The sequence below is a fragment of the Emys orbicularis genome, chromosome 11 (genome assembly GCF_028017835.1).
Source record: "Emys orbicularis isolate rEmyOrb1 chromosome 11, rEmyOrb1.hap1, whole genome shotgun sequence".
In the NCBI taxonomy this organism is placed as follows: Eukaryota; Metazoa; Chordata; order Testudines; family Emydidae; genus Emys; species Emys orbicularis.
In genome coordinates this window covers 31,794,707-31,818,867 of record NC_088693.1, presented here as the reverse complement: position 1 = coordinate 31,818,867, position 24,161 = coordinate 31,794,707, and the positions used below count along the sequence as shown (strand labels likewise).

The following is a 24,161-nucleotide window of genomic DNA, read 5'->3' as shown; positions in this document are numbered from 1 at the left end:
TTTAGCTTGTGGTCCACTATAACCCCTAGATCCCTTTCCATAACCATATACAAGTGGTGAGTATGGAGGTACAGGGTATTATTTTGAGGTACACTGTGTTACACTAATAGACAAGGCCACAACAAATATTTTACAATGAGGTACTAGTATATGTCAAATCACAGGAGGCATTATTGCATGAACTGCCTCGTTGGGTTCTAGAAGTCAGTAGTTAGCTCTTGAAGTTCTGAGAGTAGGTATCCATAAAAGACCATTCTCCCAAGGAAGACCATTTCTGAAAAGCAAAAGATAAAATCAATTTCTGTATAAATTTTATTAAACATTGGAGATGGCCTAAAACTGTGCTGTGGCACTCATCAGCTGAGACTAATCAGATAATGCTGACTATAGGGTTATGTGAAAATTGAAAGCTGTGGGACTGATGATAGTCTCCAGGAGGACTGACCCACTGTAAACATCACACTCTGTGGAAAGTATTAAGATTTGTAATGACACCATTGATAACTAATTACAATCTACAAATAAGAAAATGAAATCTGATTTGGCAGAACCTGTGATAAGGATTGGTTATAGAATGCAGAGAAAAAACAATGTATTGATTCTAAATATTTGAGTTAGAATAATCAGGAATTGACCCTAACCAAAAAAAAAAAAAAAGGTCATTTTTTAATACTACAAGCACTGCACCCCAAAGAGAGCTGTTAAAACATGCAGGCACATATCTGAGCCACACGTTCAAGGTTGGTAAACCCAAATTTTGACAAGCGCAATGATTTTTCTTATTTGTTTGCAAATGTCTGTGATACTTTATGGCGCAAATACAACCCCAATCTCTGCAATAGTGGAGGTCCCCTTAACAGCAGAACCAGTGATACAAAGAGACATCTGGATAGTGGACATGGAGCCCGGCTCTATGAGAAACTCTGTATGTGACAGTGCATGGAAGACATGGCCAGAAGATCTGCTGCTTCATGGATCTTTCTGTCTTCTCCTTACAGCAGGATGCGTTAGGATTGTGTGTTAGGGCTGAAGTAGCCTCCATGCAGTAGATTCAATTCCACTGCCATTCCAAGGAGATATTCAGTGTTCAAACCACTGGCCTGTGTTTCCCTGGGCTTGCACCCGTATGCCTCATTTTTTATTCCAGTGAGTACTTTAATGCTCTTTTTATTAAACTCTGAACACAAAGGGACGGATTTTTACCTATGTATCCCGGGAGAGTTTGTGAACCCAAGCATTATGGCTGGAACACAAAGTGATCCTTCATGTCAATGTCCTTGAATTCCAGGCAATTCACAAAGCTTAATGTGCTTTTCTCCCTCATGGACTTGCCATACCACGGTCATCCAGACCAACAATACAACAGTGATGTACTAATAAAACAGACAAGAGAAGGGCACGGTCAATCAGCTTTGTCAAGAAGGGATGAAACTGTAGGACTTTTGCATCAAGAAGGGCATTTCTCCCATTGCTGCGCACTGACTATGTTGTTAGAACCAGCTGGCCAATCATCTCATTTGGAGATTTTTTTCAAATCAGAAGTGGTCCCTGAAGAACAGTGTGCTCAAAATTTCTTTCGGGTCTGTGGTATTCCATCAATTGACCTATTTGCAAAAAAAGACAAGAAGAAATGCCATCAGTTCTGCTCCCAAGCAAGTCGCGGTCCAGGCTCATTAGCCGACGTTTTTCTCCTGAGGTGGGAACTGATCTCCCTATTCCGTCCCACAGGCAATCCTTAAGTTGATTTGCAAGACTACATCAAGATAATTCTTATAGCTCCAACTTGGTTGAGACAATGCTGGTTCTTGAATCAAGAGGCTGTGAACATCCAACTTCTGTGGCCTCTGCCTTTGCTTCCAGATCTACTGTCCCAGCAGCATGGATGGATGTTGCATCTGGACCCAAACAGCCTGCACCTTTATGGCATCACTATTGAGTGGTTAGGCAGGGAAGCACTGCTCAGTGGCAGTTCAGGAGGTATTGCTTACCAGTAGAAAACGATCCACGTATTTAGCAAAGTGGAAACGATTTCCAATCTGGTCCACTCCATGGGGCATATCTCCATCAGAAGCTAAGATTCAAGGAATTTTATAGTACCTGTTGTATCTCAAATCCTCATGCCTCTAAGCTACCTGATAGTTCACTTAGCAGCGATCTCAGCAGTTCACCATCCCATTCAGAGATCCGTTTTTTCAAACCAGATGGTCTCTAGATTTTTAAAGGGGATTGTTTGACTTTCCCCTCAGTAAAGAACGCATTGCCACTTTGGGATCTTAGCACTGTATTAACTGCTTTAATGCCCCCTCTATTTGGGCCAGTGACCTCCTGTTCTTTGCCTCATCTGTGTCTGAAGGTATCCTTTCTTATTGCTATCACATCAGCCAGAAGAGTGGGTGAGCTGCAGGCTCTCATGGCAGGGTTTTTCAAATACAATGTTTTTCAAACAAAAGTAGCTTTGAAGCCACAACTGAAGTTCTTAATTAGGTGATATATGCTTTTCATTTGAACCCGACAATATACTTATTGTTTTTTGTTTTAGTTTTTCCCAAAACCGTCCTCACATGAGGACAAAACATCTACATACTTTGGATGCAATGAGAGCATTATCCTTTTATCTGAACCAAGACTAAGCCTTTCAGGCTGTCTCCTTAGCTATTTTGTTTCTTACGTTATCAGAATGAGTGGTCAAGCAGTAAACACAGACAATTTCTAGATAAATTAAGCCCTGTATTACCACAGCTGATGGGATAGCGAACTCTTTTCTTTCACCCAGACTATTGGCTTGTTCAACAAGAGCTCAGGCTACTTTGATGGCTGTTCTGAAGGATGTTCTCATACTGGACGTTTGTAGGACTGACCCCTCATCCTTGGTGCATATCTTCACTCATTATGACACCATCACAACTGCACCAAAATATGGTGCAAATTTTGGGAAGGCTGTGTTGCAGTCACTATTTAAGTAGACTCCAAGCCCCACCTCCCAACGGTAGTGCTTGTAAGTCACCTGAGTGGAATACATGTGTGCAACCACTCAAAGAAGAAAAAAGTTACTTACCTGTATCATAACTGTTGTTCTTCGAGACGTTGTTGCACATGAGTATTCCATGACCCATCCTCCACCTGTTTTTCCATATTGTAGTGCAAAGGAACTGAGGGAAGTCAGGATGGCGCCGCCAATATTTAGCCTTGGGAGGGGACAGGAGAATGTACTGCCCCGATGGGTACTTCTGCGGAAAACTCTCCAGCTTTGGTGTGCTGGGCACATGCACACCGGAGTGAAATACACATGTGGAACAAATCTCTAAGATAACAGTTACAATACAGGTAAGTAGCTGTTTTTTATAGCATCATGGACCTCCAATGCCTGTCTGTTATCAGTGTTAATAGTGCTTGTGCTGTCAAAGAGAGAAGGCCAGAGAGGGGTAGCAGGTTGGGAGCTCCATCCCCAACTACTTTAAAAGTGTAGTAAAAACATTTTATTAAATTACTACCAAGAACTGGATGGGGACAGTAGGAGTCACTTCATCCACGTCCTTGGGAAAGCAGATACTGTTTAGGACACCCATGCTTTGGGTGTCCCTAAACCGCCAACTGCCAGAAGCTGGGACTGGACAATAAGGGATGAATTACTTGAAATTGCTCTGTTCTGTTCATTCCCTCTGAAACATCGGGCACTGGCCACTATCAGAATACAGGATACTGGGCTAGATGAACCACTGGTCTGACCCAGTATGGCCATTCTTATGTTCTTGTAATAGAGGTTAAATATTTAAGAGCCATATATCCTCCAAGCTGACTGGGTGTTGCAGGAATTTCCATGTAGAGTGAAGTGTATCCTTTCTCCCCACAACAAGATCTGGAGCAGGGACACATTCCATCATCATGAAGTCAGGCTGAGGAATGAGTACCATGTCAGTGCAGCAGAATTAGCGTTAACAGAGAGGAGTTGTCATTGCTGCTCAGAGTCTGACTAAAGAGCCATATGATAAGACCTTGAAACATTATTGATCGTAGCTGTGTGGTCCAACCATGATGGTAGATTTAGTGATAAATTTTATTTGACAACATAATTGACACTGAGGCTGGGTTGTCAGATCAGAAAGGAGAATTTGCTATTTCCTGGCAAACTTACGTATACTATTCACTTATTGGAATGATGATTAAGGAAGAAAAATATTCTTATGAATTTTTCTCATAGTGTAACTAAGGGCATGTCTACACAGCAAGTTACTGCATAACAAGCCAGCACCAGCTTGCTGTGCAGAAAATCTCCTGTGTGAACATTGCTACAGCACACTGAAATGTGCAGTAATCTGTAATCCTCTGAAATACAGTAGTTTAAGATATACAATAGCTTAATTCTCTAAACTGCAGTATACTAAGGCCACCTTACTTCTGAAGGAGATCATCCACATGGGGGTTTATGCCATTAACACCTTTAGTTTATTCACCTTTCCTTTCCTGAGAGTCCCTGTGTAAACAAGACCTGATTTTTCGGGTCTTTTCATGCCCAAAATGGCTACAGACAGCTTCTTTGCAGTACTTTTTTGGGGGGGAATTGTAGTCCCTATCTGCTACCTCACTCTTGGTTCTGCCTTCCTTTGGAATCGACTCTCTTCTCTCCAAGGTGCCCAACAGCAGTTGTCCACAAGCCAACAGTATACATCCAGTTCCAGTTATTTCAAAGGGGCACCATCAACTTGAAAATCACATTTCTGTGAGGGAGTGGTCTGCCTGCCACAGTTAGTAACACCTAAGATTATTAAAGCTGAAAGAAGTCAGCAAAAAAAAATTAAAAATTCAGGATGTTTATTTTGTACATTTGACAGCAATTTCTGTAGTCATCTTTTCTTTGCTGGAAAGACCCTTTGAACATCAACAAGGGAGTAGAAAAACATAGTTTTTAAAGAAAGGAAATATCAGGATATCTGTTTAAACAGTGCTCTATCAGGAAATGGATATGAAAAAAATAGCCAATTTTAAAATCATTCAGGTTGATAGTATCCCTTTAAATAAGAGTCAGTGGCTTGATGTTCCAAAATGCTGTATGCTCACAAGTCCCATTGACATCACTTCTGAACATTAGGCCACAAATTTATTTGGCATAGGATAGAAAATAAAATTCATTCACAATTACTTATTTTTTTTATTTTATCTAACCAGAATTACAATAAAAGTACCTCTTTTTTCTTATCTGCGATGGGCTCACAACTTGGATTGCAAAGTACGAAAGTGTTGCATAGATCGTAAATAAAGTTTCTCTCAGCCTAAAAGCTTTTAGGACTTCTCCCAGCCTGTCCAACTTACAGTTTAAGCATGTCTCTAGTAATCTGTGTGTATCCTGTCTCAAGTTGGCTGGGTGTCTCCTTTTCCACTCCTTGGTATCCACTTCCCTTTGATCTGTAAATGCAGCATTTACCAGATTCAGATAACCAGTTGTGAAGGGGCCACATTGTCCTTTTAGCCCTTACACAGTAATTCAATGTGTTTATTCCTGCAGTTCAGCCATGGTTAATAATTGATATATAATATAGGTGTTTTTCCTTATATTGTTTTCTGTTAGTTTCTTACATCTTTAGTCTTTACTTGAGTACTGATTTGCATTTGTTAAAAAGGGTTTCTTCGCTTCCCTGCAAAGGCATTTAATCGAAGAGAAGGCAACCAGCCAGAGGTTCACATAACATTTCATTAGCCCCTCTGATTGTTTTTGACACCTCTTTGAAAGAGTGCTTCATTACCATGCAAATAGAACTAGCCTCTGTTCCCAGACTAATTGTCATCTAACATAATATAAAGAACACAGTGATACATTTCACAAGTTTTTGGACAGTAAGATACTGACCATCACAGACATGTTTTCTAGTAAAATGTAGGCTCATATTCAAACAAGGTGCAGAAAATTTGCATTTTTTGCAAACATAGTTGCCTGTTCATTGCAGCTATATGATGAGGACAAGCTTAGAAAAAAGATAGCAGGAATAAGAATAAGTATATTCTTCTCACATCACCAGCCCAGAATAGAAGAGCTGTTTCACCCAGTAGACAGGTCAATCAGAGTTCCTCATCTCTCTCCAGTTTTCCAAGAGTTTAGACGAGTTCTGCTTTGCCGAAAAAAGCAACATGGTGAATCTTGATGAAAAGTAGTATAAAAGGGCTTCAGATGACACCCCCCCCAGCACAACCAAGACTTTTCCCTGCATAGGACTTGGAATACCTCTTCAGAGAGGTGTTACAGGTATTGGAGCTCAAAAACAGAGGAAATCTCTTAGGTTCAGCCTCCTAGACTGTAGCATTCCTTGGCCAGTTGGTACAATTTGTGGATTGTTTTGAGATAACAGGTTTTGCATCCAGCTGAGATCAAGAATCCTTGATGATGTCTTCTATGCCTGAATGGTACATTATATCAACCAATAAAGGAGTTTCTGTATCTTGAGCAGGAAAAATAAGGAGCATCAAAAGTGTATATGTGGCATGAAAATTACTTGGTTTAAAAAAAAAAAAAAGTCTTTTCATCCACCAGTGTTACCCATCTAGCCGGAGAACAGCAGCAAAGTGGACTGGCCCAGTCACCAGAATTTTCTCCTACAATAGTGGTTGTTGAACCCCAGGATTCTTCATTGTTTTCAAGACTTGGAGTTCTTTCAACATGGATCTGTTTGCAATGGGGAAGCAAGCTCAAGAAATGTTGCAGTCAGTTAAGGAAGTAAGGTCCTGGAAAACAGGGATTTTTCCATTCTGTGGATAGAACACTTGGACTATACATGTCTTCCTCGATCCTTCATCACTAAGGTGCCAGGAAAAGTGATAGAGGATGTGACGAGTGATTCTTTCCATGTTCCATGAGGACCAGAACATTTACCTTTTCTCCTTTTACCTGAATCCATCCTTGGACACAGTCAATCTTTGGCACATGCCGGACTTGGTCAGCATTTTATATTACTGACACCCAGGAATTTAGGTCAGTCAATAGGACAGAGCTGGTAGTGCCACCATATAGTTAAAGTTGTCTGACACTTCCAGTTATAAGAACCTGTTTTCAGTTTCATATTACTCTGCCAAACTTTAATCATTCAGGCTGAAATTTTCCATGCCAAGTTTCAGCAAAAATGGTTCAGCCATTTCCAAGAAATGCAATTAAGGAAAAATACTTTGCCCATGTTAAAATATTTCTCATAACCATTCCATTTAGAAACTCTAGCACAGGGATTCTCAAACTGGGGGTTGAGACCCCTCAGGGGGTCGCAAGGTTATTACAGCCTCCACACCAAATCCTGCTTTGCCTCCAGCATGTATAATGGTGTTAAATATATAAAAAAGTGTTTTTAATTTATAAGGGGGGGTCGCACTCAGAGACTTGCTGTGTGAAAGGGGTCACCAGTACAAAAGTTTGAGAACCACTGTTCTAGCTTCATGCTTTGAAGCAATGACTTGAAATTGGGCAGGAGGGTTGATTTGTTTCAGGAATATGCCTATGGGTGATCCCATGAAAAATTACCCAAATTTGGCCAAGTTATCTCAAAAAATCAATTTGCATATGCTCAGCAGAGACTTGTTAGTGCATGGCAGGTAAATTCTATAAAAATTTCATCAGCACTGAGCATGCTGCAGCCCATGATTTCAGGGGTCTGAGCTGGACTTTTCTTGCAGTTGCTGCTTCCAGTTACTGTGGGCTGCTGTGGCACTGTGGATCTGAGTTGTCTCTCCTGAGCTCTCAATCATAGAATCATAGAATATCAGGGTTGGAAGGGACCTCAGGAGGTCATCTAGTCCAACCCCCTGCTCAAAGCAGGACTAATCCCCAGACAGATTTTTGCCCCAAATCCCTAAATGGCCCCCTCAAGGATTGAACTCACAACCCTGGGTTTAGCAGGCCAATGCTCCATTGCTGGTTCCCAGACAGTGTAGAGGAGGAATGTCCCCTTTGCATTTGGGTTGGGTAAGAGCTGACCCTGGAAGGGATGAAGATGAAGAGAGTATATTGAGATAAGGAACCAGCAATGAAACTTGGACTGGATAAGCAAGGAGTTTTGGGGGGCATTGGGAGACAGGATGAGAGGGAGACTGTGACTGGCTAGGCAAGGAGACTGTGACATGGTGCCAGAGTGGAGAATTGAGATGAGGCGCCTGGGGAGAGAGTTTAGAACGAGAAACGGGGGTGGAGGGAAAGTGAAGTCAGGGAGCCCATAGAGGAAGAGTGGTATGAGGAGCTGGGGTGAGTGTGGGTGGGTGGGTAGTTAGGTTGGTAGACTGGGATTAGTTAAGCAATGAGAGAGGGACTAGACCAAAGAGCTGTGGGGCAGGAGTGGGGAGGAGACGGGACTGGCACACAGGATGGGGCAGAAGGGGGTCAGGTTTGAGGTGAATGGGGGCCGAAAGGTCTATAGCCTCTAGAGCACATGCCTTTCAGAACCTGGAATGGAAAGCAAGATTCCTCAGTCTCAACATTCATCTGCTGTTAGCAAGTATCTGTGAAACCCATTGCAAAGTATGTATCTCATTCCTCTCTACTGCTGGTCCATTTAGACAAAGACAGCCTACTACTGCTATCAGTTATTCCACTATGGTTCATGGGAGTATGTCGTCACATGATGGAATTTGTTTTTTCAGTTTACTTTTTTTTTTTAAAACTAGGAAAATTACATCAAAAAACATGTGTCCTATGGAAAGAAATAGTTTGTGACAATATAATCATAGACTAATGTAATGCAAATACATAAGGAGACCAAATGACGGTTGCACAGTCAAACTTAATTCTGGCATTTTCTAATTTTTGAGTGCTCGACTTTGCAACCTTAATGTTCTTTTAATGTAGTTTTTGATTCATAAATAAAATGAAGGAAGTTTACATTGTAAATGAAGTGTCTATAGCAACTAAGTCTTTTGGAATTCACTCAGCTGGAGGCGTAGTGATTTAATGACCTAAGGATAATTTAGGATAAAATTTGGTTACAGAGACTTTAACAGCTCTCTCTGACTTCTTCAGCTTGAGCCCCGGGATGGGCGGGACTCAGGCTTCGGTATCAGCCTGGCCATGACCAGACCCTCATTTTGTACATTTTCCCGCCTGTTCTGTGAATTTTGCTTAATTTTACTGTGGCAAAATCATCTCCATAATAATCATCCTTCTGTCTCCGTCATACGTTTATCAGGCTCTGTAGATTAGATTTTAGTGCCTCCTTGAATGTGGGTAGCTCAATAAGTTTTGATTGGAGCTTAAGTAGGAGAGGGCTTTTGAGGAGGCAACTGGGATGACATCATCCTGCTTGACAGGAATTTAGGAAAACCTGTCAGTGTGTTCTAGATTGGGCAAAGATGGTTATAAAAAAATCTGATTTACAGGTATGGAAGTAAAAAAAAAAAAAAAAAAAATTACGATGTTTTGCTTTGCTTTCCTTTGTTGTTGTTTTTTCTCAGTCGATTCCCAATTCACCTTCAGGCTTATTGCAATATTAACATGCAAAAGACCCTCTAAGAATAAGCAGGAATTTATTATCATATTTCCATCCTTGTGTTACATGTCATATAAACCTTATTAAAGAAATGTGGGGCAATTTTGCTTCTAATTTTTCTTACTCTCTGGCATCTGCTGTCATTTCTGATTAAAATGACTCCCACAACAGTGTGACTGAGTTTGAATCCTCTAGCATACATTGTCTGAGACAGTTGATTAATTGTACAGTAAAGCAGGAAGCACTGGTGTGTTAAAAGCATGTTGGCAGATCATGATAGTTTTGCATGACAGTCTACAGATAAAGTACAGTAGTTAGACTGAACAGTTTGCATAGGAAACCTTTACTCCAGTAACAAAGATTGAAAATTATATCAGGCTAAGAACTATCATTTGCTATATTCAGTACTCTCCCATTGCTGGAAACCCAGTGACAGATTCAATACCAGCTTCAAACCAACAGGCAAAAAAAGGAAAGCTTTATGCTATTGCTAAATTGGGAGTCTCCTGGCATCTAGGATTCATTTCCAGCACTGACAGGCCATAAGGTTATAACCTGATGGGTTATAGGACTGTAAAATCAAGTAATTCTGATTACCATCTTGCATTTTTTCTTTACAGTTAGGTTGGAATTGAATGGCTGCTATCTCAACAAACACCAGAGCTACTGATTGATTCACAGCCCCAGTATATCCTTTCTAAATTGGGAACAATAGTTCTCAATGGGGATTGCTCATAGGGTAATATATGATGTGACAGGGATGGCTCACTTGATGATTACCTGTTCTGTTCATTCCCTCTGGGGTACCTGGCATTGGCCACTGTCAGGTACCCCAGGCTACTGGGCTAAATGGACCTTTGGTCTGACCCAGTATGGCCATTCTTATGTTCTTACGTTAATCAGTTAATGTTTGTAATGCACTATTGTATTGCTCTAAAAATTCCCAGAATACACACACTGTAGTCTTGCGTCTGGAGGCTAGTCGTCCCCTTAAGTCTCCAGCATTGTTAGAGAACTGTCCCTTGAAAAACATCCCACTGTTTGGCAGTTATGCGTGGACCCAGACTCAAACAGATGGGCTCCACTTCTGCAGCAGGAGGCTGGTGATGACTTAAAATTCCCACATACCATCTTTATATAAAAGGAGTCAATTAAATCTAGGGATCCCTGAAAAAAATTTTAATCAACCGTTCCCAAAAGTCTAAGGCCCTCCCTTTTTCATAGTGGTGGATAGCAGTTATTTATGGGGGTGGGGGAGAGATATTTTTGTGGGGAGGGTTAGATTTTGCAGTTGCATCCAGTGAGCTGTTCTACTTTCCGTCTTAGTAGAGCAAGCAGTATATGAACCAGGCAGAGAATTTGCAGTAATGTATTCATGTAATTTAGAAATCCCAATTGCAGGCACTAATTATGTGTCAAAGTTTGTAACTGTGCTTCACTAGAAAAGGACAACTATGACTAAATGAATATACATTTTGATCATACATTTATGAAAAAAGAGTTAATTGTCTGAATTGTGCTTTATTTTTTCATATAAAGTGGTGTTTCGTCTGTGGAAGGAGGCTGCATGTATACGGTCAGAATTATTTTCCTTGTGGGTACTACTTTTCTTTGGTTTAAATCAAATATATATTTGATACTCTTGGTTCATTCACTAAGATTTCTACATGAAGCCTGTTTTGTTCTGGTAGTGGGACTAAGTGTATGCAATTTTAATGTAGTACTTTATGTAGTGTAACAACAATACTGCAGTTCTGTGCTAGTTTGCAAAGACCCGGATCACTATATTAGTTTTCTTTCCTTGTAAATCAGAAGGAGAATAAACTGACTCTCAGCCAAACATGAAAATAAATACAATTGTTTCTACTTTCCTGTATTATCTCTTTTATAAGTAATGCTTGGTTCCTGTTGTTTAGCATTCCGTAGTATAGGTTGACTCCCATCTCAAACTGGCCCAGGATGCCATCGCCCATTTGTAAAATGTTCAAATAGGTTCCTTTGTGCTTTCTTCCCTGCTGCCCCTCGCGCTTGGGAGAAGCTCTCCATAAATATCAGCAAAATGTACTCAATATCCTCTGTCAAAACAATGCTTAGGCCGCTGCTGTGCTGAAACCATTGCCTGTCATGCTGGCCAGTATTCTCATTGTTTCCTTGTACTTCCCTGACAGACTATATCCATCCGTTGTCTCTTGTCTTATATTTAGATTGTAAGCTCTTCAGAGCAGGGATTGTCTTTTTGTTCTGTTTGTACAGTACCTAGCACAATGGGTCCTAATAAATGACTGGGGCTCCTAGGCTTTACAATAGTACTACTACTACTAATAGAAAATCTTAGGTGTTAATGAAATACATCATATGAATCGCTGTATACATACTCAATATGAATCTCTATAAAAAAGAGTTAACCATGGGGGGGAGGGGGCTAGTTTTAAGAACCCCATACAGTGACTCTACCTGCATGGTTATTAAAGGGATTAAGCTCTCTTTTTTGTCCAAGGAGAGGCCAGCAGAAGAGGTGGCACTGTCTGTGGTTCTTTTGTGTTGAAGAGCTGCTGGACAAAAGGAAAGCTAATGACTAAGTCCACCTAACTTATCACATGCGCTTCAGGGCAGATGACTTCAGCTAAGGGTTTCCCAGGTATATAGGTGCCTAATAAGATTTTCTAAAGCGCCTAACCCCCAGACATGAAAATCAGTCCGTAAGTGTCTGTCTGTTTTGAAAATGAGATTTAGGCACCTAAGTCACATTAAGTGCTTTTGAAAATTTTACCCTTTATGATGTAAGATCACATGGGAGAGGCCTCCTTCTCTTGTCCTAAGCTGAATAAACCTTGGGATGGGTCCCATACAATTCTTACGCAAATAAATGATGTGGAATATAGAATTTAGTTGTATCCCAGGACAAAGACCAATGTTATCCATAGAGATCATCTAAGGGAGACAGAATATCATCATGGCCAACCCCAGAAACTGAGAGCACAGCTGTGGAAACTGAGACTGAAAAAGTTGTGACTAACGCTGTCAAGTAATTTAAAAAAATTAATCGCGCGATTAATCGCACTGTTAAACAATAATAGAATACCATTTATTTAAATATTTTTGGATGTTTTTCTACATTTTCAAATATATTGATGTCAATTACAACACAATACAAAGTGTACAGTGCTCACTTTATATTTATTTTTTATTACAAATATTTGCACTGTAAAAAATAAAAGAAATAGCATTTTTCAATTCACCTTATACAAATACTGTAGTGCAATCTCTTTATCATGAAAGTTGAACTTACAAATGTAAAATTATGTAAAAAATAAAAAAAACTGCATTCAAAAATAGAACAATGTAGGCTGTAAAGTTTTACAAGTCCACTCAGTCCTATTTCTTGTTCAGCCAATTGGTCAGACAAACAAATTTGTTTACATTTGCAGGAGATAATGCTGCCCACTTCTTGTTCACAGTGTCACCTGAAAGTGAGAACAGGTGTTCGCATGGCACTATTGTAGCCGGTGTCGCAAGATATTTACATGCCAGATGCGCTAAAGATTCATATGTCCCTTCATGCTTCAGTCACCATTCCAGAGGACATGCGTTCATGCTGATGATGGGTTCTGCTCAATAACCATCCAAAGCAGTGCGGACCGACGCATGTTCATTTTCATTATCTGAGTCAGATGCCACCAGCAGAAGGTTGATTTTCTTTTTTCTTAGTTCGGGTTCTGTAGTTTCCGCATCTGAGTGTTGCTCTTTTAAGACTTCTGAAAGCAAGCTCCACACCTCATCCCTCTCAGATTTTGGAAGGCACTTCAGATTCTTAAATCTTGGGTTGAGTGCTGTAGCTATCTTTAGAAACCTCACATTGGTACCTTCTTTGCGTTTTGTCAGATCTGCTGTGAAAGTGTTCTTAAAATGAACATGTGCTGAGTCATCATCCGAGATTACCATAACATGAAATATATGACAGAATGCGGGTAAAATAGAGCTGGAGACATAAAATTCTCCCCCAAGGAGTTCAGTCACAAATTTAATTAACGCATATTTTTTTTAACGAGTGTCATCAGCATGGAAGCATGTCCTCTGGAATGGTGGCCAAAGCATGATGGGACATACGAATGTTTAGCATATCTGGCACGTAAATACCTTGCAGTGCCGGCTACAAAAGTCCCATGCAAACTCCTGTTCTCACTTTCTGGTGACATTTTAAATAAGAAGTGGGCAGCACTATCTCCTGTAAAGGTAAACAAACTTGTTTGCCTTAGCGATTGGCTGAATGAGAAGTAGAACTGAGTGGACTTGTAGGCTCTAAAGTTTTGCCTTGTTTTATTTTTGAATGCAGTTATGTGTTAAAAACAAAATCTACATTTGTAAGTTGCACTTTCATGATAAAGAGATTGCACTACAGTACCTGTATGAGGTGAATTGAAAAATACGGTTTCTTTTGTTTATCATTTTTACAATGCAAATACTTGTAATCAAAAATAATATAAAGTGAGCAGTGTACACTTTGTATTCGGTGTTGTAATTGAAATCAATATATTTGAAAATGTAGAAAAACAGCCAAAATTTTATAACAAATTTTAATTGGTATTAATTTTTTTAATCACGATTAATTTTTTGAAGTTAATTGCGTGAGTTAACTGCAATTAATTCACAGCCCTGGTTTTGACAGTAACAGATATCATCTTAGACCAGGAGGAGCAAGGTTGGTCATACTGCTTCACCTCGCAGACGCCACAGCGGCAAATCACACATGGCAGGAGTCAAAGTGGCCACTCTCTGTTTCCTGAGAGGAAATGATTAAAGGAGAAAAAGGCTTTATAAAGGCCTGAATGGGAATAAAGTGGATTTTGGAAATGACAGTATGTGAAATCCTGAGAAGAAAATGCTGTATTTATGCAACAGTACTTAAACCTAGAGTATTTAATTAATTTGTCTTGTTCTGATTTGGGGGATATCCCGTTTTGGTGCCGTTGCAGATGTCTGTGAATTTGCCTTTCTGTCAGAAAAGATGAAACAACCTGAAAACGAGGCTATTATAGCAAATCTGTTAATTATATGTATGTATTAAACTCCATAGAAACAGTTGAGGGTCTAGTTTAAAGGACTCCTCCAACAGTAATCACGCAGATGGTCATTAAGGGAATCATAAGAGGCAAGCACTCCTTTATTCTGACAGGGACTAGCAAAGAGCCAGCTCCCGTCAAACTGTCAGAGGTTCCTTCCTGTTGCAAAGCAGCTGCATAAAGGGGGATGGGATTAACCCTATCCAGGCTCACCTAATTCGTCAAAGGGTATGTCTACACTGCATCTGGGAGCAAACTTCCCAGCCCAAGTAGACAGACTTGCACTAGCCTCAGCTCAAGCTAGTTCACTAAAAATAGCACTGTGGATCTTGCAGCTCCAGTGAATATACAGGATAGCTCAGATCCAAAGGGTTCGCTGGGTTTGAGAACCTGAGTTGCTTTCTGAGCCACAATGTCCACACTGCTGTTTTTAGTGCACTAGCTCAAACCGAGCTAGTGCAAGTCTGTCTACCCTGGCAGTGCTCCCAGCTGCAGTGTAGACATAGCCGTAATGCAGTCCAGTGCGTGACTTCAGCCATGGGCTTGTCTACACTAGAATCATGTTAAACGTGTTAACTCATGCTATGTTAAACATGATGTAGCACTTTGGACTGTCATGTTTAACATCAGCCGTCAGTTGATCAAGGTTAACCCGATACTCTGTCTAGATTAGGAAAGTAGGTGATGTTTTAAAATACTCTGGGAAACAAGTTTTGTTCAATGTATTTTTGAACACTACTTGGTATATAGTGTAGATAGCCTTTTTTGCCTTAAAAAACCTGTTAATTGGTCTCTGTCAACCATGAGGAAAAAGTTAGAAACGATGTATTTACAGAGCTCCTGAAATGTCTTCCAGTTTGCACCAGAAGCAATCTCTCTGCCTGATAATGTATTTGTGTTTCAGAGGTTAATGTTCTTGAAATATGTTCCAAGGATTCTAATCTACCATCCCTTTTCAGAATCTCTAGGTTTACGCAGTAAAGTCTTCCGGAAGATTGAGGAGCTGAGGAGCAATGTGGATTCTGTTTCTCTTGGTATTCCTGATGAATTCTTATGTCCTATAACTAGGGAGCTTATGAAGGAGCCTGTCATTGCAGCAGGTATGTCTATGAGCTACTTCAAGTTTATTAAATTAAATTGTTCAGGTGTAAAGATGAATACTGGGGAACTATTAATCAATATACACCTCTACCTCGATATAACGCTGTCCTCGGAAGCCAAAAAATCTTACGTTATAGGTGAAACCATGTTACGTCGAACTTACTTTGATCCACTGGAGTGCGCAGCCCCGTCCCCCCGGAGCGCTGCTTTACCACGTTATATCCGAATTTGTGTTATATCGGGTCGTGTTATATTGGGGTAGAGGTGTATATCTTAAAGAATGCTAAGTACATGCATTCTGAATTCCTGGTATCCTTAAGTGTATTCAAATTCCATCAAGGTAAAAATTAAATTTGTTTCTGCTCTTTTGAATATTTGGCTTGTGAAATCATGCTTCTGATATTGAGATACATAAAATTTTGTAAAGGGCATCTATTTTGTGCCTATGCAAACTGTGTAATTATAAGACTAATTACGCAGTTGTTTTGCACAAATGTAGGAAATGTGCACATACAAGAGTAAACCCCTTTAAAAACCTGGCATTGTATGTCTATCAGTAAAAATAGAGATGATATATGAAATGTTTTATGTCACCTAAAAAGCTTGGATGGAACTAGAACCCCAAATCCCACTGCAATTCAAGGAGATCCTGGATTTATCAGATGTGCTGCATCTGCTAGTAAACGTTTATGGGATTAGGCCCTAAGTACCCAAATGGGGAAGAGTTCATACATCTGTTGCCTTTGCAACTGTAACTCAGCTACCTTATGCATCTGTAACTCAGCCATAATGATAGTCTTTTATTTCCAAGATCACATGCTGTTTTTTCCATAGGACTCCTGTCTCATACAGTGCACAGGATAGACCTGCTGTGGGGATGAGTCAGGACTGTGTGCTGAAGATAATTCTTATCTGTAGCACCACTTCTTCATTTGTTGCAGAAGTTGGAAGGTGTGTAGTGAATAAGACAGGGGACTACAGGAAGAGAAAGGATAGCATCATTGTTAAAACAGTTGAATCCTGCCCTGGGGAATTGGTTCTATCCCTATCTTTGACACAGAGTTCCTAGGCAAATCACTTAAACCAAACTTTTCACTGATTTGTGTGCTCCTCATTTCCTGTGTGCCTGACTTGAGACCCTGGTTCTGATTTGCAGAAGCATTGAGCACTTATAGCTGCAACTGAAGTCAACGGAAACTGTGCTTTGACTGTATAAAGTGCTGTATAATGCTAAGCATTCTGAAAAATCAGATCCTAGGCATCTCAGATTAGGGACCCAAAATTAGTGGATTATTTTGACCTTAATCTCTCTCTGCCTCAATCCTCACATATAAAATGGATAACACCCCCTCATCTTAGAGGGTGTTGTGAAAATAAATTAATTTATTATTTGTGAGGCACTCAGATATTGCAATGGTGAATGCCAGAAAAAAGTCCATGAGGAAATTAATTTTGTCTCCACAACAGGACTTGATTAGTGGGCAGTAAATAAGACCTAGGGTTACACATGGAACAATGAAGATTAAAAAAAATAAATAGATAGCTGCTCATTAAGTGAGCACTCTCCATCCTATGCACTAAATGAGGCAGGGGTCCTGTGGAAAAATAATATGTGATCATGGAATTAAAGGCTGTATTATAATGCATATGCACAAGGGGGCCGAGTTTAGGTTACAGGGGCAATCTCAATTCTGGCATTTCCTAACTTTTGAGTGCTTGGTTCTTCAATCTTAGTTTTTATTTGTAAATTTTATATATAAAGCCCAATCCAACTTTTGTGCACCTCATGCATCACAAGATTGATGGGTATGCAGGTGACTTTAAAGGGGGGGCTCGATCACTGTCTATAAGTACCTACATGGGGGAAAATATTTGAAAATGAGCTCTTTAGTATAGCCGACAAAGGTACAATACAACCCAGTGGCTGGATGTTGAGGCTAGACAAAATCAGACTGGAAATAAGACTTTTTTTTTTAACAATTAGGTTAACTAGACATTGGAACAGTTTACCAAGGGTCATGGTGGATTCTCCATCACTGACAATTTTTAAATCAAGATTGGATGTTTTCTCTATAAGATATGCTATAGGAATTATTTTGCAGAAGTTCTATGGCCTGCATTAAATAGGAGGTCAGACTACATAAGCATAGTGGGCACTTCTGGCCTTGAAATATGTGAAAGTCTCCTGTGCTCTCGCTGATTCTGGGGTGCTGGTCCAGTCCCCAGCATAATGTAGAACTTCTTGAAGGCTGATTTATATTCTGTAAGCTGCTGGTAAGACAGCTGCTGATGGTTGAAGTGTAGAGATGCCCTTGCTACTCCCAAGGCACTGAGGAACAAGGAGAGAGTGGCACTCATAGGGTGCCACATCACCATAGTATTTCCCTACACAAAGGGAGTCGGGGTGTTTAAGTTACTTAGGAGTCTAATTTCCATTTTCAAAAGTGACTTACGCACTTTGGACTAGCTTTTGAAAGGTATTTAGGTACCTAACTCCTACTGATTTCTAGGCAATCTGAAAATCCCTATCTGCATCCTTAGGCACCTAAATCCCTTGAAAAATCTGCCAGCACCTAAGTAATTTAGGAGCCTATTGAAAATTTTACCCCACACTTGCTTTATATTGTTAAAAATGGGGGGGAACTTTCAAAAATTAGTATAATTTATGCTAGTTGTTACTCTGCATTTCACTGAGATTGAAAATGAAACAAGCCTGATCTGTTTATAGTCATTTTTCAGGTTCTAGTTTTTGTGATGTCTTTTAGTGCTGTTCTGTTTGTATTTCCTGTGCTGGAGGAATGTTTAAATTAAGAAAAGTGTGTTAATAAATAAAAATAATGTTAATATTTATTAAGATAAATTAAGTTTTGGACTAAGCTAAATTGACAATGTTAATTTAAGAGATTTTAAAATATTATTAAATCTGATATATGTATTTCACAAAATCTATCTTGTTACAATAAAATGGTGGGTTTTAAAAATGATGATACCCCTTTTGTGCAATCTGGTAAAGCACGGCTCTGACTTCCTATTCTGCTTTAGTTTAGTCAGAAGTTCACTTGTAGCTGATGCACTGAAATAATTATATTTTGTGGGATGCATCAATTCTGTTACAGTTGATGTGTGATTAATATTTCAGAACCCCTTTATACTTTCTCTCTCTGACCTCAGAATCAATAACCTAGAGCAGGGGTCGGCAACGTTTGGCACACGGCTCGCCAGGGTAAGCACCCTGGCGGGCCGGGCCAGTTTATTTACCTGCTGACGCGGCAGGTTCAGCCGATCGCAGCCCCCACTGGCCGCGGTTCGCCGTCCCGGGCCAATGGGGGCTGCGGGAAGCGGCGCGGGCGAGGGATGTGCTGGCCGCGGCTTCCCGCCGCCCCCATTGGCCTGGGACGGCGAACCGCGGCCAGTGGGGGCCGCGATCGGCCGAACCTGCCGCGTCAGCCCGTAAATAAACTGGCCCGGCCCGCCAGGGTGCTTACCCTGGCGAGCCGCGTGCCAAACATTGCCGACCCCTGACCTAGAGTATGCTAAATACAAATATTTTGCTGCATTTCTAACTTAGAGGTAGATTGTAAACAAAATTAATTGCAAATGCTTATTGAGGCTCAATATCATGCCTTATATTTTCTCTAAAATGTTTTATTGTCAGTGTTTACTTTTGGGGAAAATGTGTTTGACTTAAACATAGCTAAGCAACTGCATTTGCAGTAAACCGTCAATGCATACATGAATTTTTAAAAGGAGCTGAGTGAGCAGTGTTGTTAAAATGCAGATTGTCAGTTGCAATTTACTAGCTAGTCACGTCACTGTTTCAGTGCTTCTTATTTATACGTGAAAGGCTATGGGCACAGGGGACTTTGCCTAGCAGCTCTGATGATTCCTTTGACAGCTTTGTGATGAACTTTGCAAAACAATTTTAAAGCCTGTATTGAAATGTAATTAGTGACAGAATAGATCTGCTGAGAATCCCTGCTTTCTTCACTTATCAAATGCTCAAGGGGACATATTTGTTCACCAATAGACAATAATGTTAATTCTTCCACAGAATCACTTTGTTTTATTATAATATTTTTAAATCCATGGAAAGCTGATTGCTCATTTTAAACAAATTCTCGAGAGAAATACTAAGAATAAAATTAATGCTATCTGAACTTGGTTTCACGTAACATTTTATTTCAGAGAGTTGCTCACATTGAGATTTCATGTATGTATTAATTCTACATAGTATTTTAGACTAGGTGAAAAGTTTAAAAACAATAGTACTAGTTTTGCTAGCAAGCAAAATGATTGATGGTTTAACTGTAGCTCAATCACAGAGAAAGTGAATTCAGACCAGTAATAGTCAGTGATAACAATGCTTAGCAGTCGCTTTGCTACCCATGGGAAGATTATGATGGGCTCTGCTTTTGTAGTTCCTATTATGTGGGAGAAGGAAGGAAAGTCAAGATTAAAATTTAAAAACGGCCATTAAGAGAAGCTTTTTATCTTGGATGGCTAACTACATTTTGTTGCATCCCTGCTGGGAGCAATTTCTAGTTTTTCTATAACTATTTACATGTTGGGAGTTTAGCTATCCAGGACGGATAAGGAGAATATGCTATTTCTATAGGGGATGCCTTGTGTATAGTAAAACCTGATTAAATCACTAATCGAAGGACAGATAAAATGTGGTCTTTTAAGTAAGACAGCCTCTCATAAAGGAGGCTGAGAACATTTATTTGACAGGTTGAAGGGAATCCAGTAAAAGATTAAATCAAATTTACTTGCTACTAAAATGTGTCATTGTTTAGAAAGCATTTTACAAACACGTTTTTGTAAAATACTTGGAATACAGATACTTAATAAAAGCAATTTTTTGATGCATAAATGGTCACTGGTAGCTAAATATTGATTTGTCTGGTGGTAATCCCTAGACAGAGGTGACATAAAAGTGTAGGGTGAAATCTTGGCCCCATTGAAGTGAGTGGGAGTTTTGCCATTGACTTCAGTGGGCCAGGATTTCACACATAATGATTATTATATTTAATTTCTATTTGGTGTTTTAGTGTAAAAATGTAAAGCAATACACAGAGAACAGAGTCTCCCCTCCACAGATGATGTACTGTACTTGATGGGTGTAATATGTGAATTTATGAATAATGCAGTTGCAGTTACTTAGTCCATGCGAAGGATTTAGGAAGAATTTGTATGCTTATATTAGACTGTATTTAGTTAGACCTTGTCTACAATAGGAGGGTTCTGTTGATAAAATTATGCTGGTATAGATATACTAGAAAAACTGTCTCGCATAGATGCAGTAATATCAATATAAAAATGCTTTTACTGATATAGCTTATAGTGGTTCTCTCCAAATGGCATAAGCTATACCAGTATAAGCAGTTATACTGATATAACTATGTATATGCTAGGGCTTTTACCAGCATAGCCATGTCAGTAAAAAATCACATCCCAATCAGTCTAACTATGTCGGTAAAACTTTTACATGTAGACTAGGCCTTAGTTCAAGATGTCAGTGTCCTGTAGCCTCAAGAAAGAGTTCTGTTTATATTCATCACAACTAATCCAGGTCTATGCTAGAAATTTTTCTATTTTGAAAAATCAGTCAGGGGTGTGATTTGTGACTGACATAGCTGTGCCAACAAAAGCCTCTACTGTAGACTGTGCTTTTGCCAGTATAACTTATTTCATATGCGGGGGGGGGGGGTATGGAGAGACAGGTGACTCGAGTAAGCAAAAGCGCAGTTTTGTTATTATAAGCTGCATCTGCACTAGGAGTACTTTGCCCATATAGTATGCCAGTAAAGTTATCCCGGCAAGGCCTTCCAATGCAGACCTGACCTAAATCCTGTCTGTTTTTCTGTATCACATGGGATGCTACACTGGGCATTGAAGTCTAAAGTGTTTCCTCTGATTTCATGAGAAACAGATTCAGCAGCACTTCAATTATTTTGGGGCAGCCTTTGGTCACATTGGGGCTACCATGAGATTCTCTCTTAAGACGGGTTCATTTAATACACATGGGCTTTAATACTGGCATCAGTGAACTGGCTTTGCCGTAACTGTAGCCTTTTGTGAAATTTGCAAGAATTTTTTTTATAACTGCACTCGAGCTTCAAATAGGCTTAAATTAATTATAGAAAACAATGTTAAAATACTTAGTGTCTAACTGCAGTTGACATCATTTTAAAAGTAATCTGCTGCAGTTATATTTGGTGTTGATCTACCAGTACAGTAGGACATGACAGAATTATGCTGGTGGTGTACTTTATTCACTGTAGTTAAAAATCTAAACTGGAATACTTGTTCATTTTCATGAAAAAACTGCACCTTTGCTGCAGAAATAAAGGCTCAGATGATAATATAGAACCATAGATCCATTCTGTACAGAACATGGAGTGTCGTGAATAAAAAGATGATCTTTTGATTTCCATGTGATCCCATACGATCTAGCAAGTCCCATCCCATGTGATCTGGCAAGTCCCTTAACCTCTGTGTCCCAGTTTTTCCATCTGGAAATAATGCTTCCCTGAATCACAGGGGGTATTGTTGAAGCTTAATCTTTAGTATCTAAAGTACATTAAGAGCCTTGGTTGGACGTTCCTATGTTAGTGCAATTTTAACATTTTAATTGTATTTTTCTCTTTAGATGGCTATTCCTATGAAAAAGAGGCAATGGAAAACTGGATCAGCAAAAAGAGACGGTCTAGTCCCATGACAAATCTCCCTCTCCAATCTCTTATACTTACACCAAATAGGACTCTGAAAATGGCCATCAATCGCTGGCTAGAGACTCAGCAGAAATATAATGAAACAACTTAGTCTTGAATACACCAATTGTTTTGTCAAATTAATTGCAATGAAATTGTAGGTAGTGGCAGGAAATAACTATCAGAAATCTTAAAACACTGGAAAGGAAAAAGGTAAGCTTCTGTCCATGATGTCTTTAGTCTGTAACTCACATAGAGTCCCTTAAATGCAGAACTTTAAACCAAATAAAAGATTTTGGTGTCTAATAAACTATTAGAGTTTCTTTTTAATATTTGAGCTTTAATTACAATATTTTTGTATAAGAAAGTTCAAATGCTAATTGAAAATATGTAGGCTTGGCAGAATTTGATTTTTATTCTTTTATAATTTCATTGGATAATGATGCTTATTTTTAAGCTTTTTTTTTCAATTTTTATCAATTTAAATTTTGGTGGGTTAGACAATAATTATTTAATGAAAGTTGATGTTGAGATTCAAAAAGTTAAAGCTTTATAACTGTTAAAACACAAATGGTCAACATCACATGTCACCTATCGCATAGAGCTGGAAGGGACCTTGAAAGGTCATCGAGTCCAGTCCCCTGCCTTCACAGCAGGACCAAGTACTGTCCTTGACAGATTTTTGCCCCAGTTTCCTAAATGGCCCCCTCAAGGATTGAACTCACAATCCTGGGTTTAGCAGGCCAATGCTCAAACCACTGAGCTATCTCTCCCTCCAAAATATTCAAAGTGAATATCCTTAAATCAAAATCTAATACATTCTCAAGCACCATTTTTCTTAGTTTGCCTATCTGTAAATTTCAATTATCAATGGAAATATTTTCATTTGTGTGTGTAGATGAAATTGATGTTTACAGACATTTATTAATTTTAAAAAAATCTAATCCTTCCAAGCCTAGATATATGTAAGCTTGAAAAAATAAAGTTGTCTGTTACAAGTGGCGATACTGTAATGTCTGTTTTTGAGTGTGTCTCAAAATATCTGATATATTTAACTACTGCAAACAAAATAAGAATGTTAAGGTTGCAAAGTCAACCACTCAAAAGTTAGGAATTGCCAATATTAAGGCTGCCTGTGAAATCTTTATTCAGCCCCTTTGTGCATATGTGAATGATATACTCTTAAATTACATGATTACATACTATTTTTGACTCATTCAGTGAGTGCATCCCTATTTGTTTCTACCCATCAGAGGAGTGAGGTCCTGGAACATCCTTCCAATACAAGTTGTGAGGGCAGACAACTTAATTAGTTTTAAAAAAGAGCTGGACAAATTTGAGTAGGATTGTGTGATGTGGTTGCTTGTAATAGGACAAGGGGCGCAGCTCAACAGCCATGTGTTTCATTTCTAGTTTGTCTTCTGTTCCTAAAATTCATGCTTCAGGGTTTCAGCTGGTCACCTGCTGGGGTCAGGAAAGGATTCCCTCCCTGTCCCCATCCCCCTATGCATTCTCAGGTGTTTTTGTCTTCTTCCCCTGGAGCATCAGGGATGACATGGCTAGTGATGAGATATAGGGAGGGCCAGGGCTCTGAGGTTGCACCAACATTCTCTTAGGTGCTTGGCTGTTTGGTTCTTGCTCACATGCTCAGTGTGTAGCTGATCATCCTATGTGAGGTCAGGGAGGAATTTTCCCCCAGGTCAGATTGACAGGACCTTGGGGGGGGCTGCCTTCATCTGCAGTTTGTGGGTGGGGATCACTTGCCAGGATTATCTGGGTATATCTCATTTAATAATTTCCCTGCCATTGCAGGGCCTCAAGCACTGGTGCACCTTGAT

At 39.6% G+C, this 24,161-nt stretch overlaps 1 protein-coding gene across 1 annotated transcript in view; it reads left to right on the top strand.

Moving 5' to 3' along the window:
* Window positions 1–23,325, top strand: part of WDSUB1 (WD repeat, sterile alpha motif and U-box domain containing 1) — a 56,655-nt gene extending 33,330 nt beyond the window's left edge. The window contains exons 10-11 of the mRNA XM_065413399.1: window positions 15,469–15,609; window positions 22,263–23,325. Of these exons, the coding sequence (XP_065269471.1) occupies window positions 15,469–15,609; window positions 22,263–22,435 (314 nt within the window). The 3' untranslated portion in view covers window positions 22,436–23,325. The remainder of the gene's footprint in view (window positions 1–15,468; window positions 15,610–22,262) is intronic.
* The last annotated feature ends 836 nt before the right edge of the window (window positions 23,326–24,161 follow it).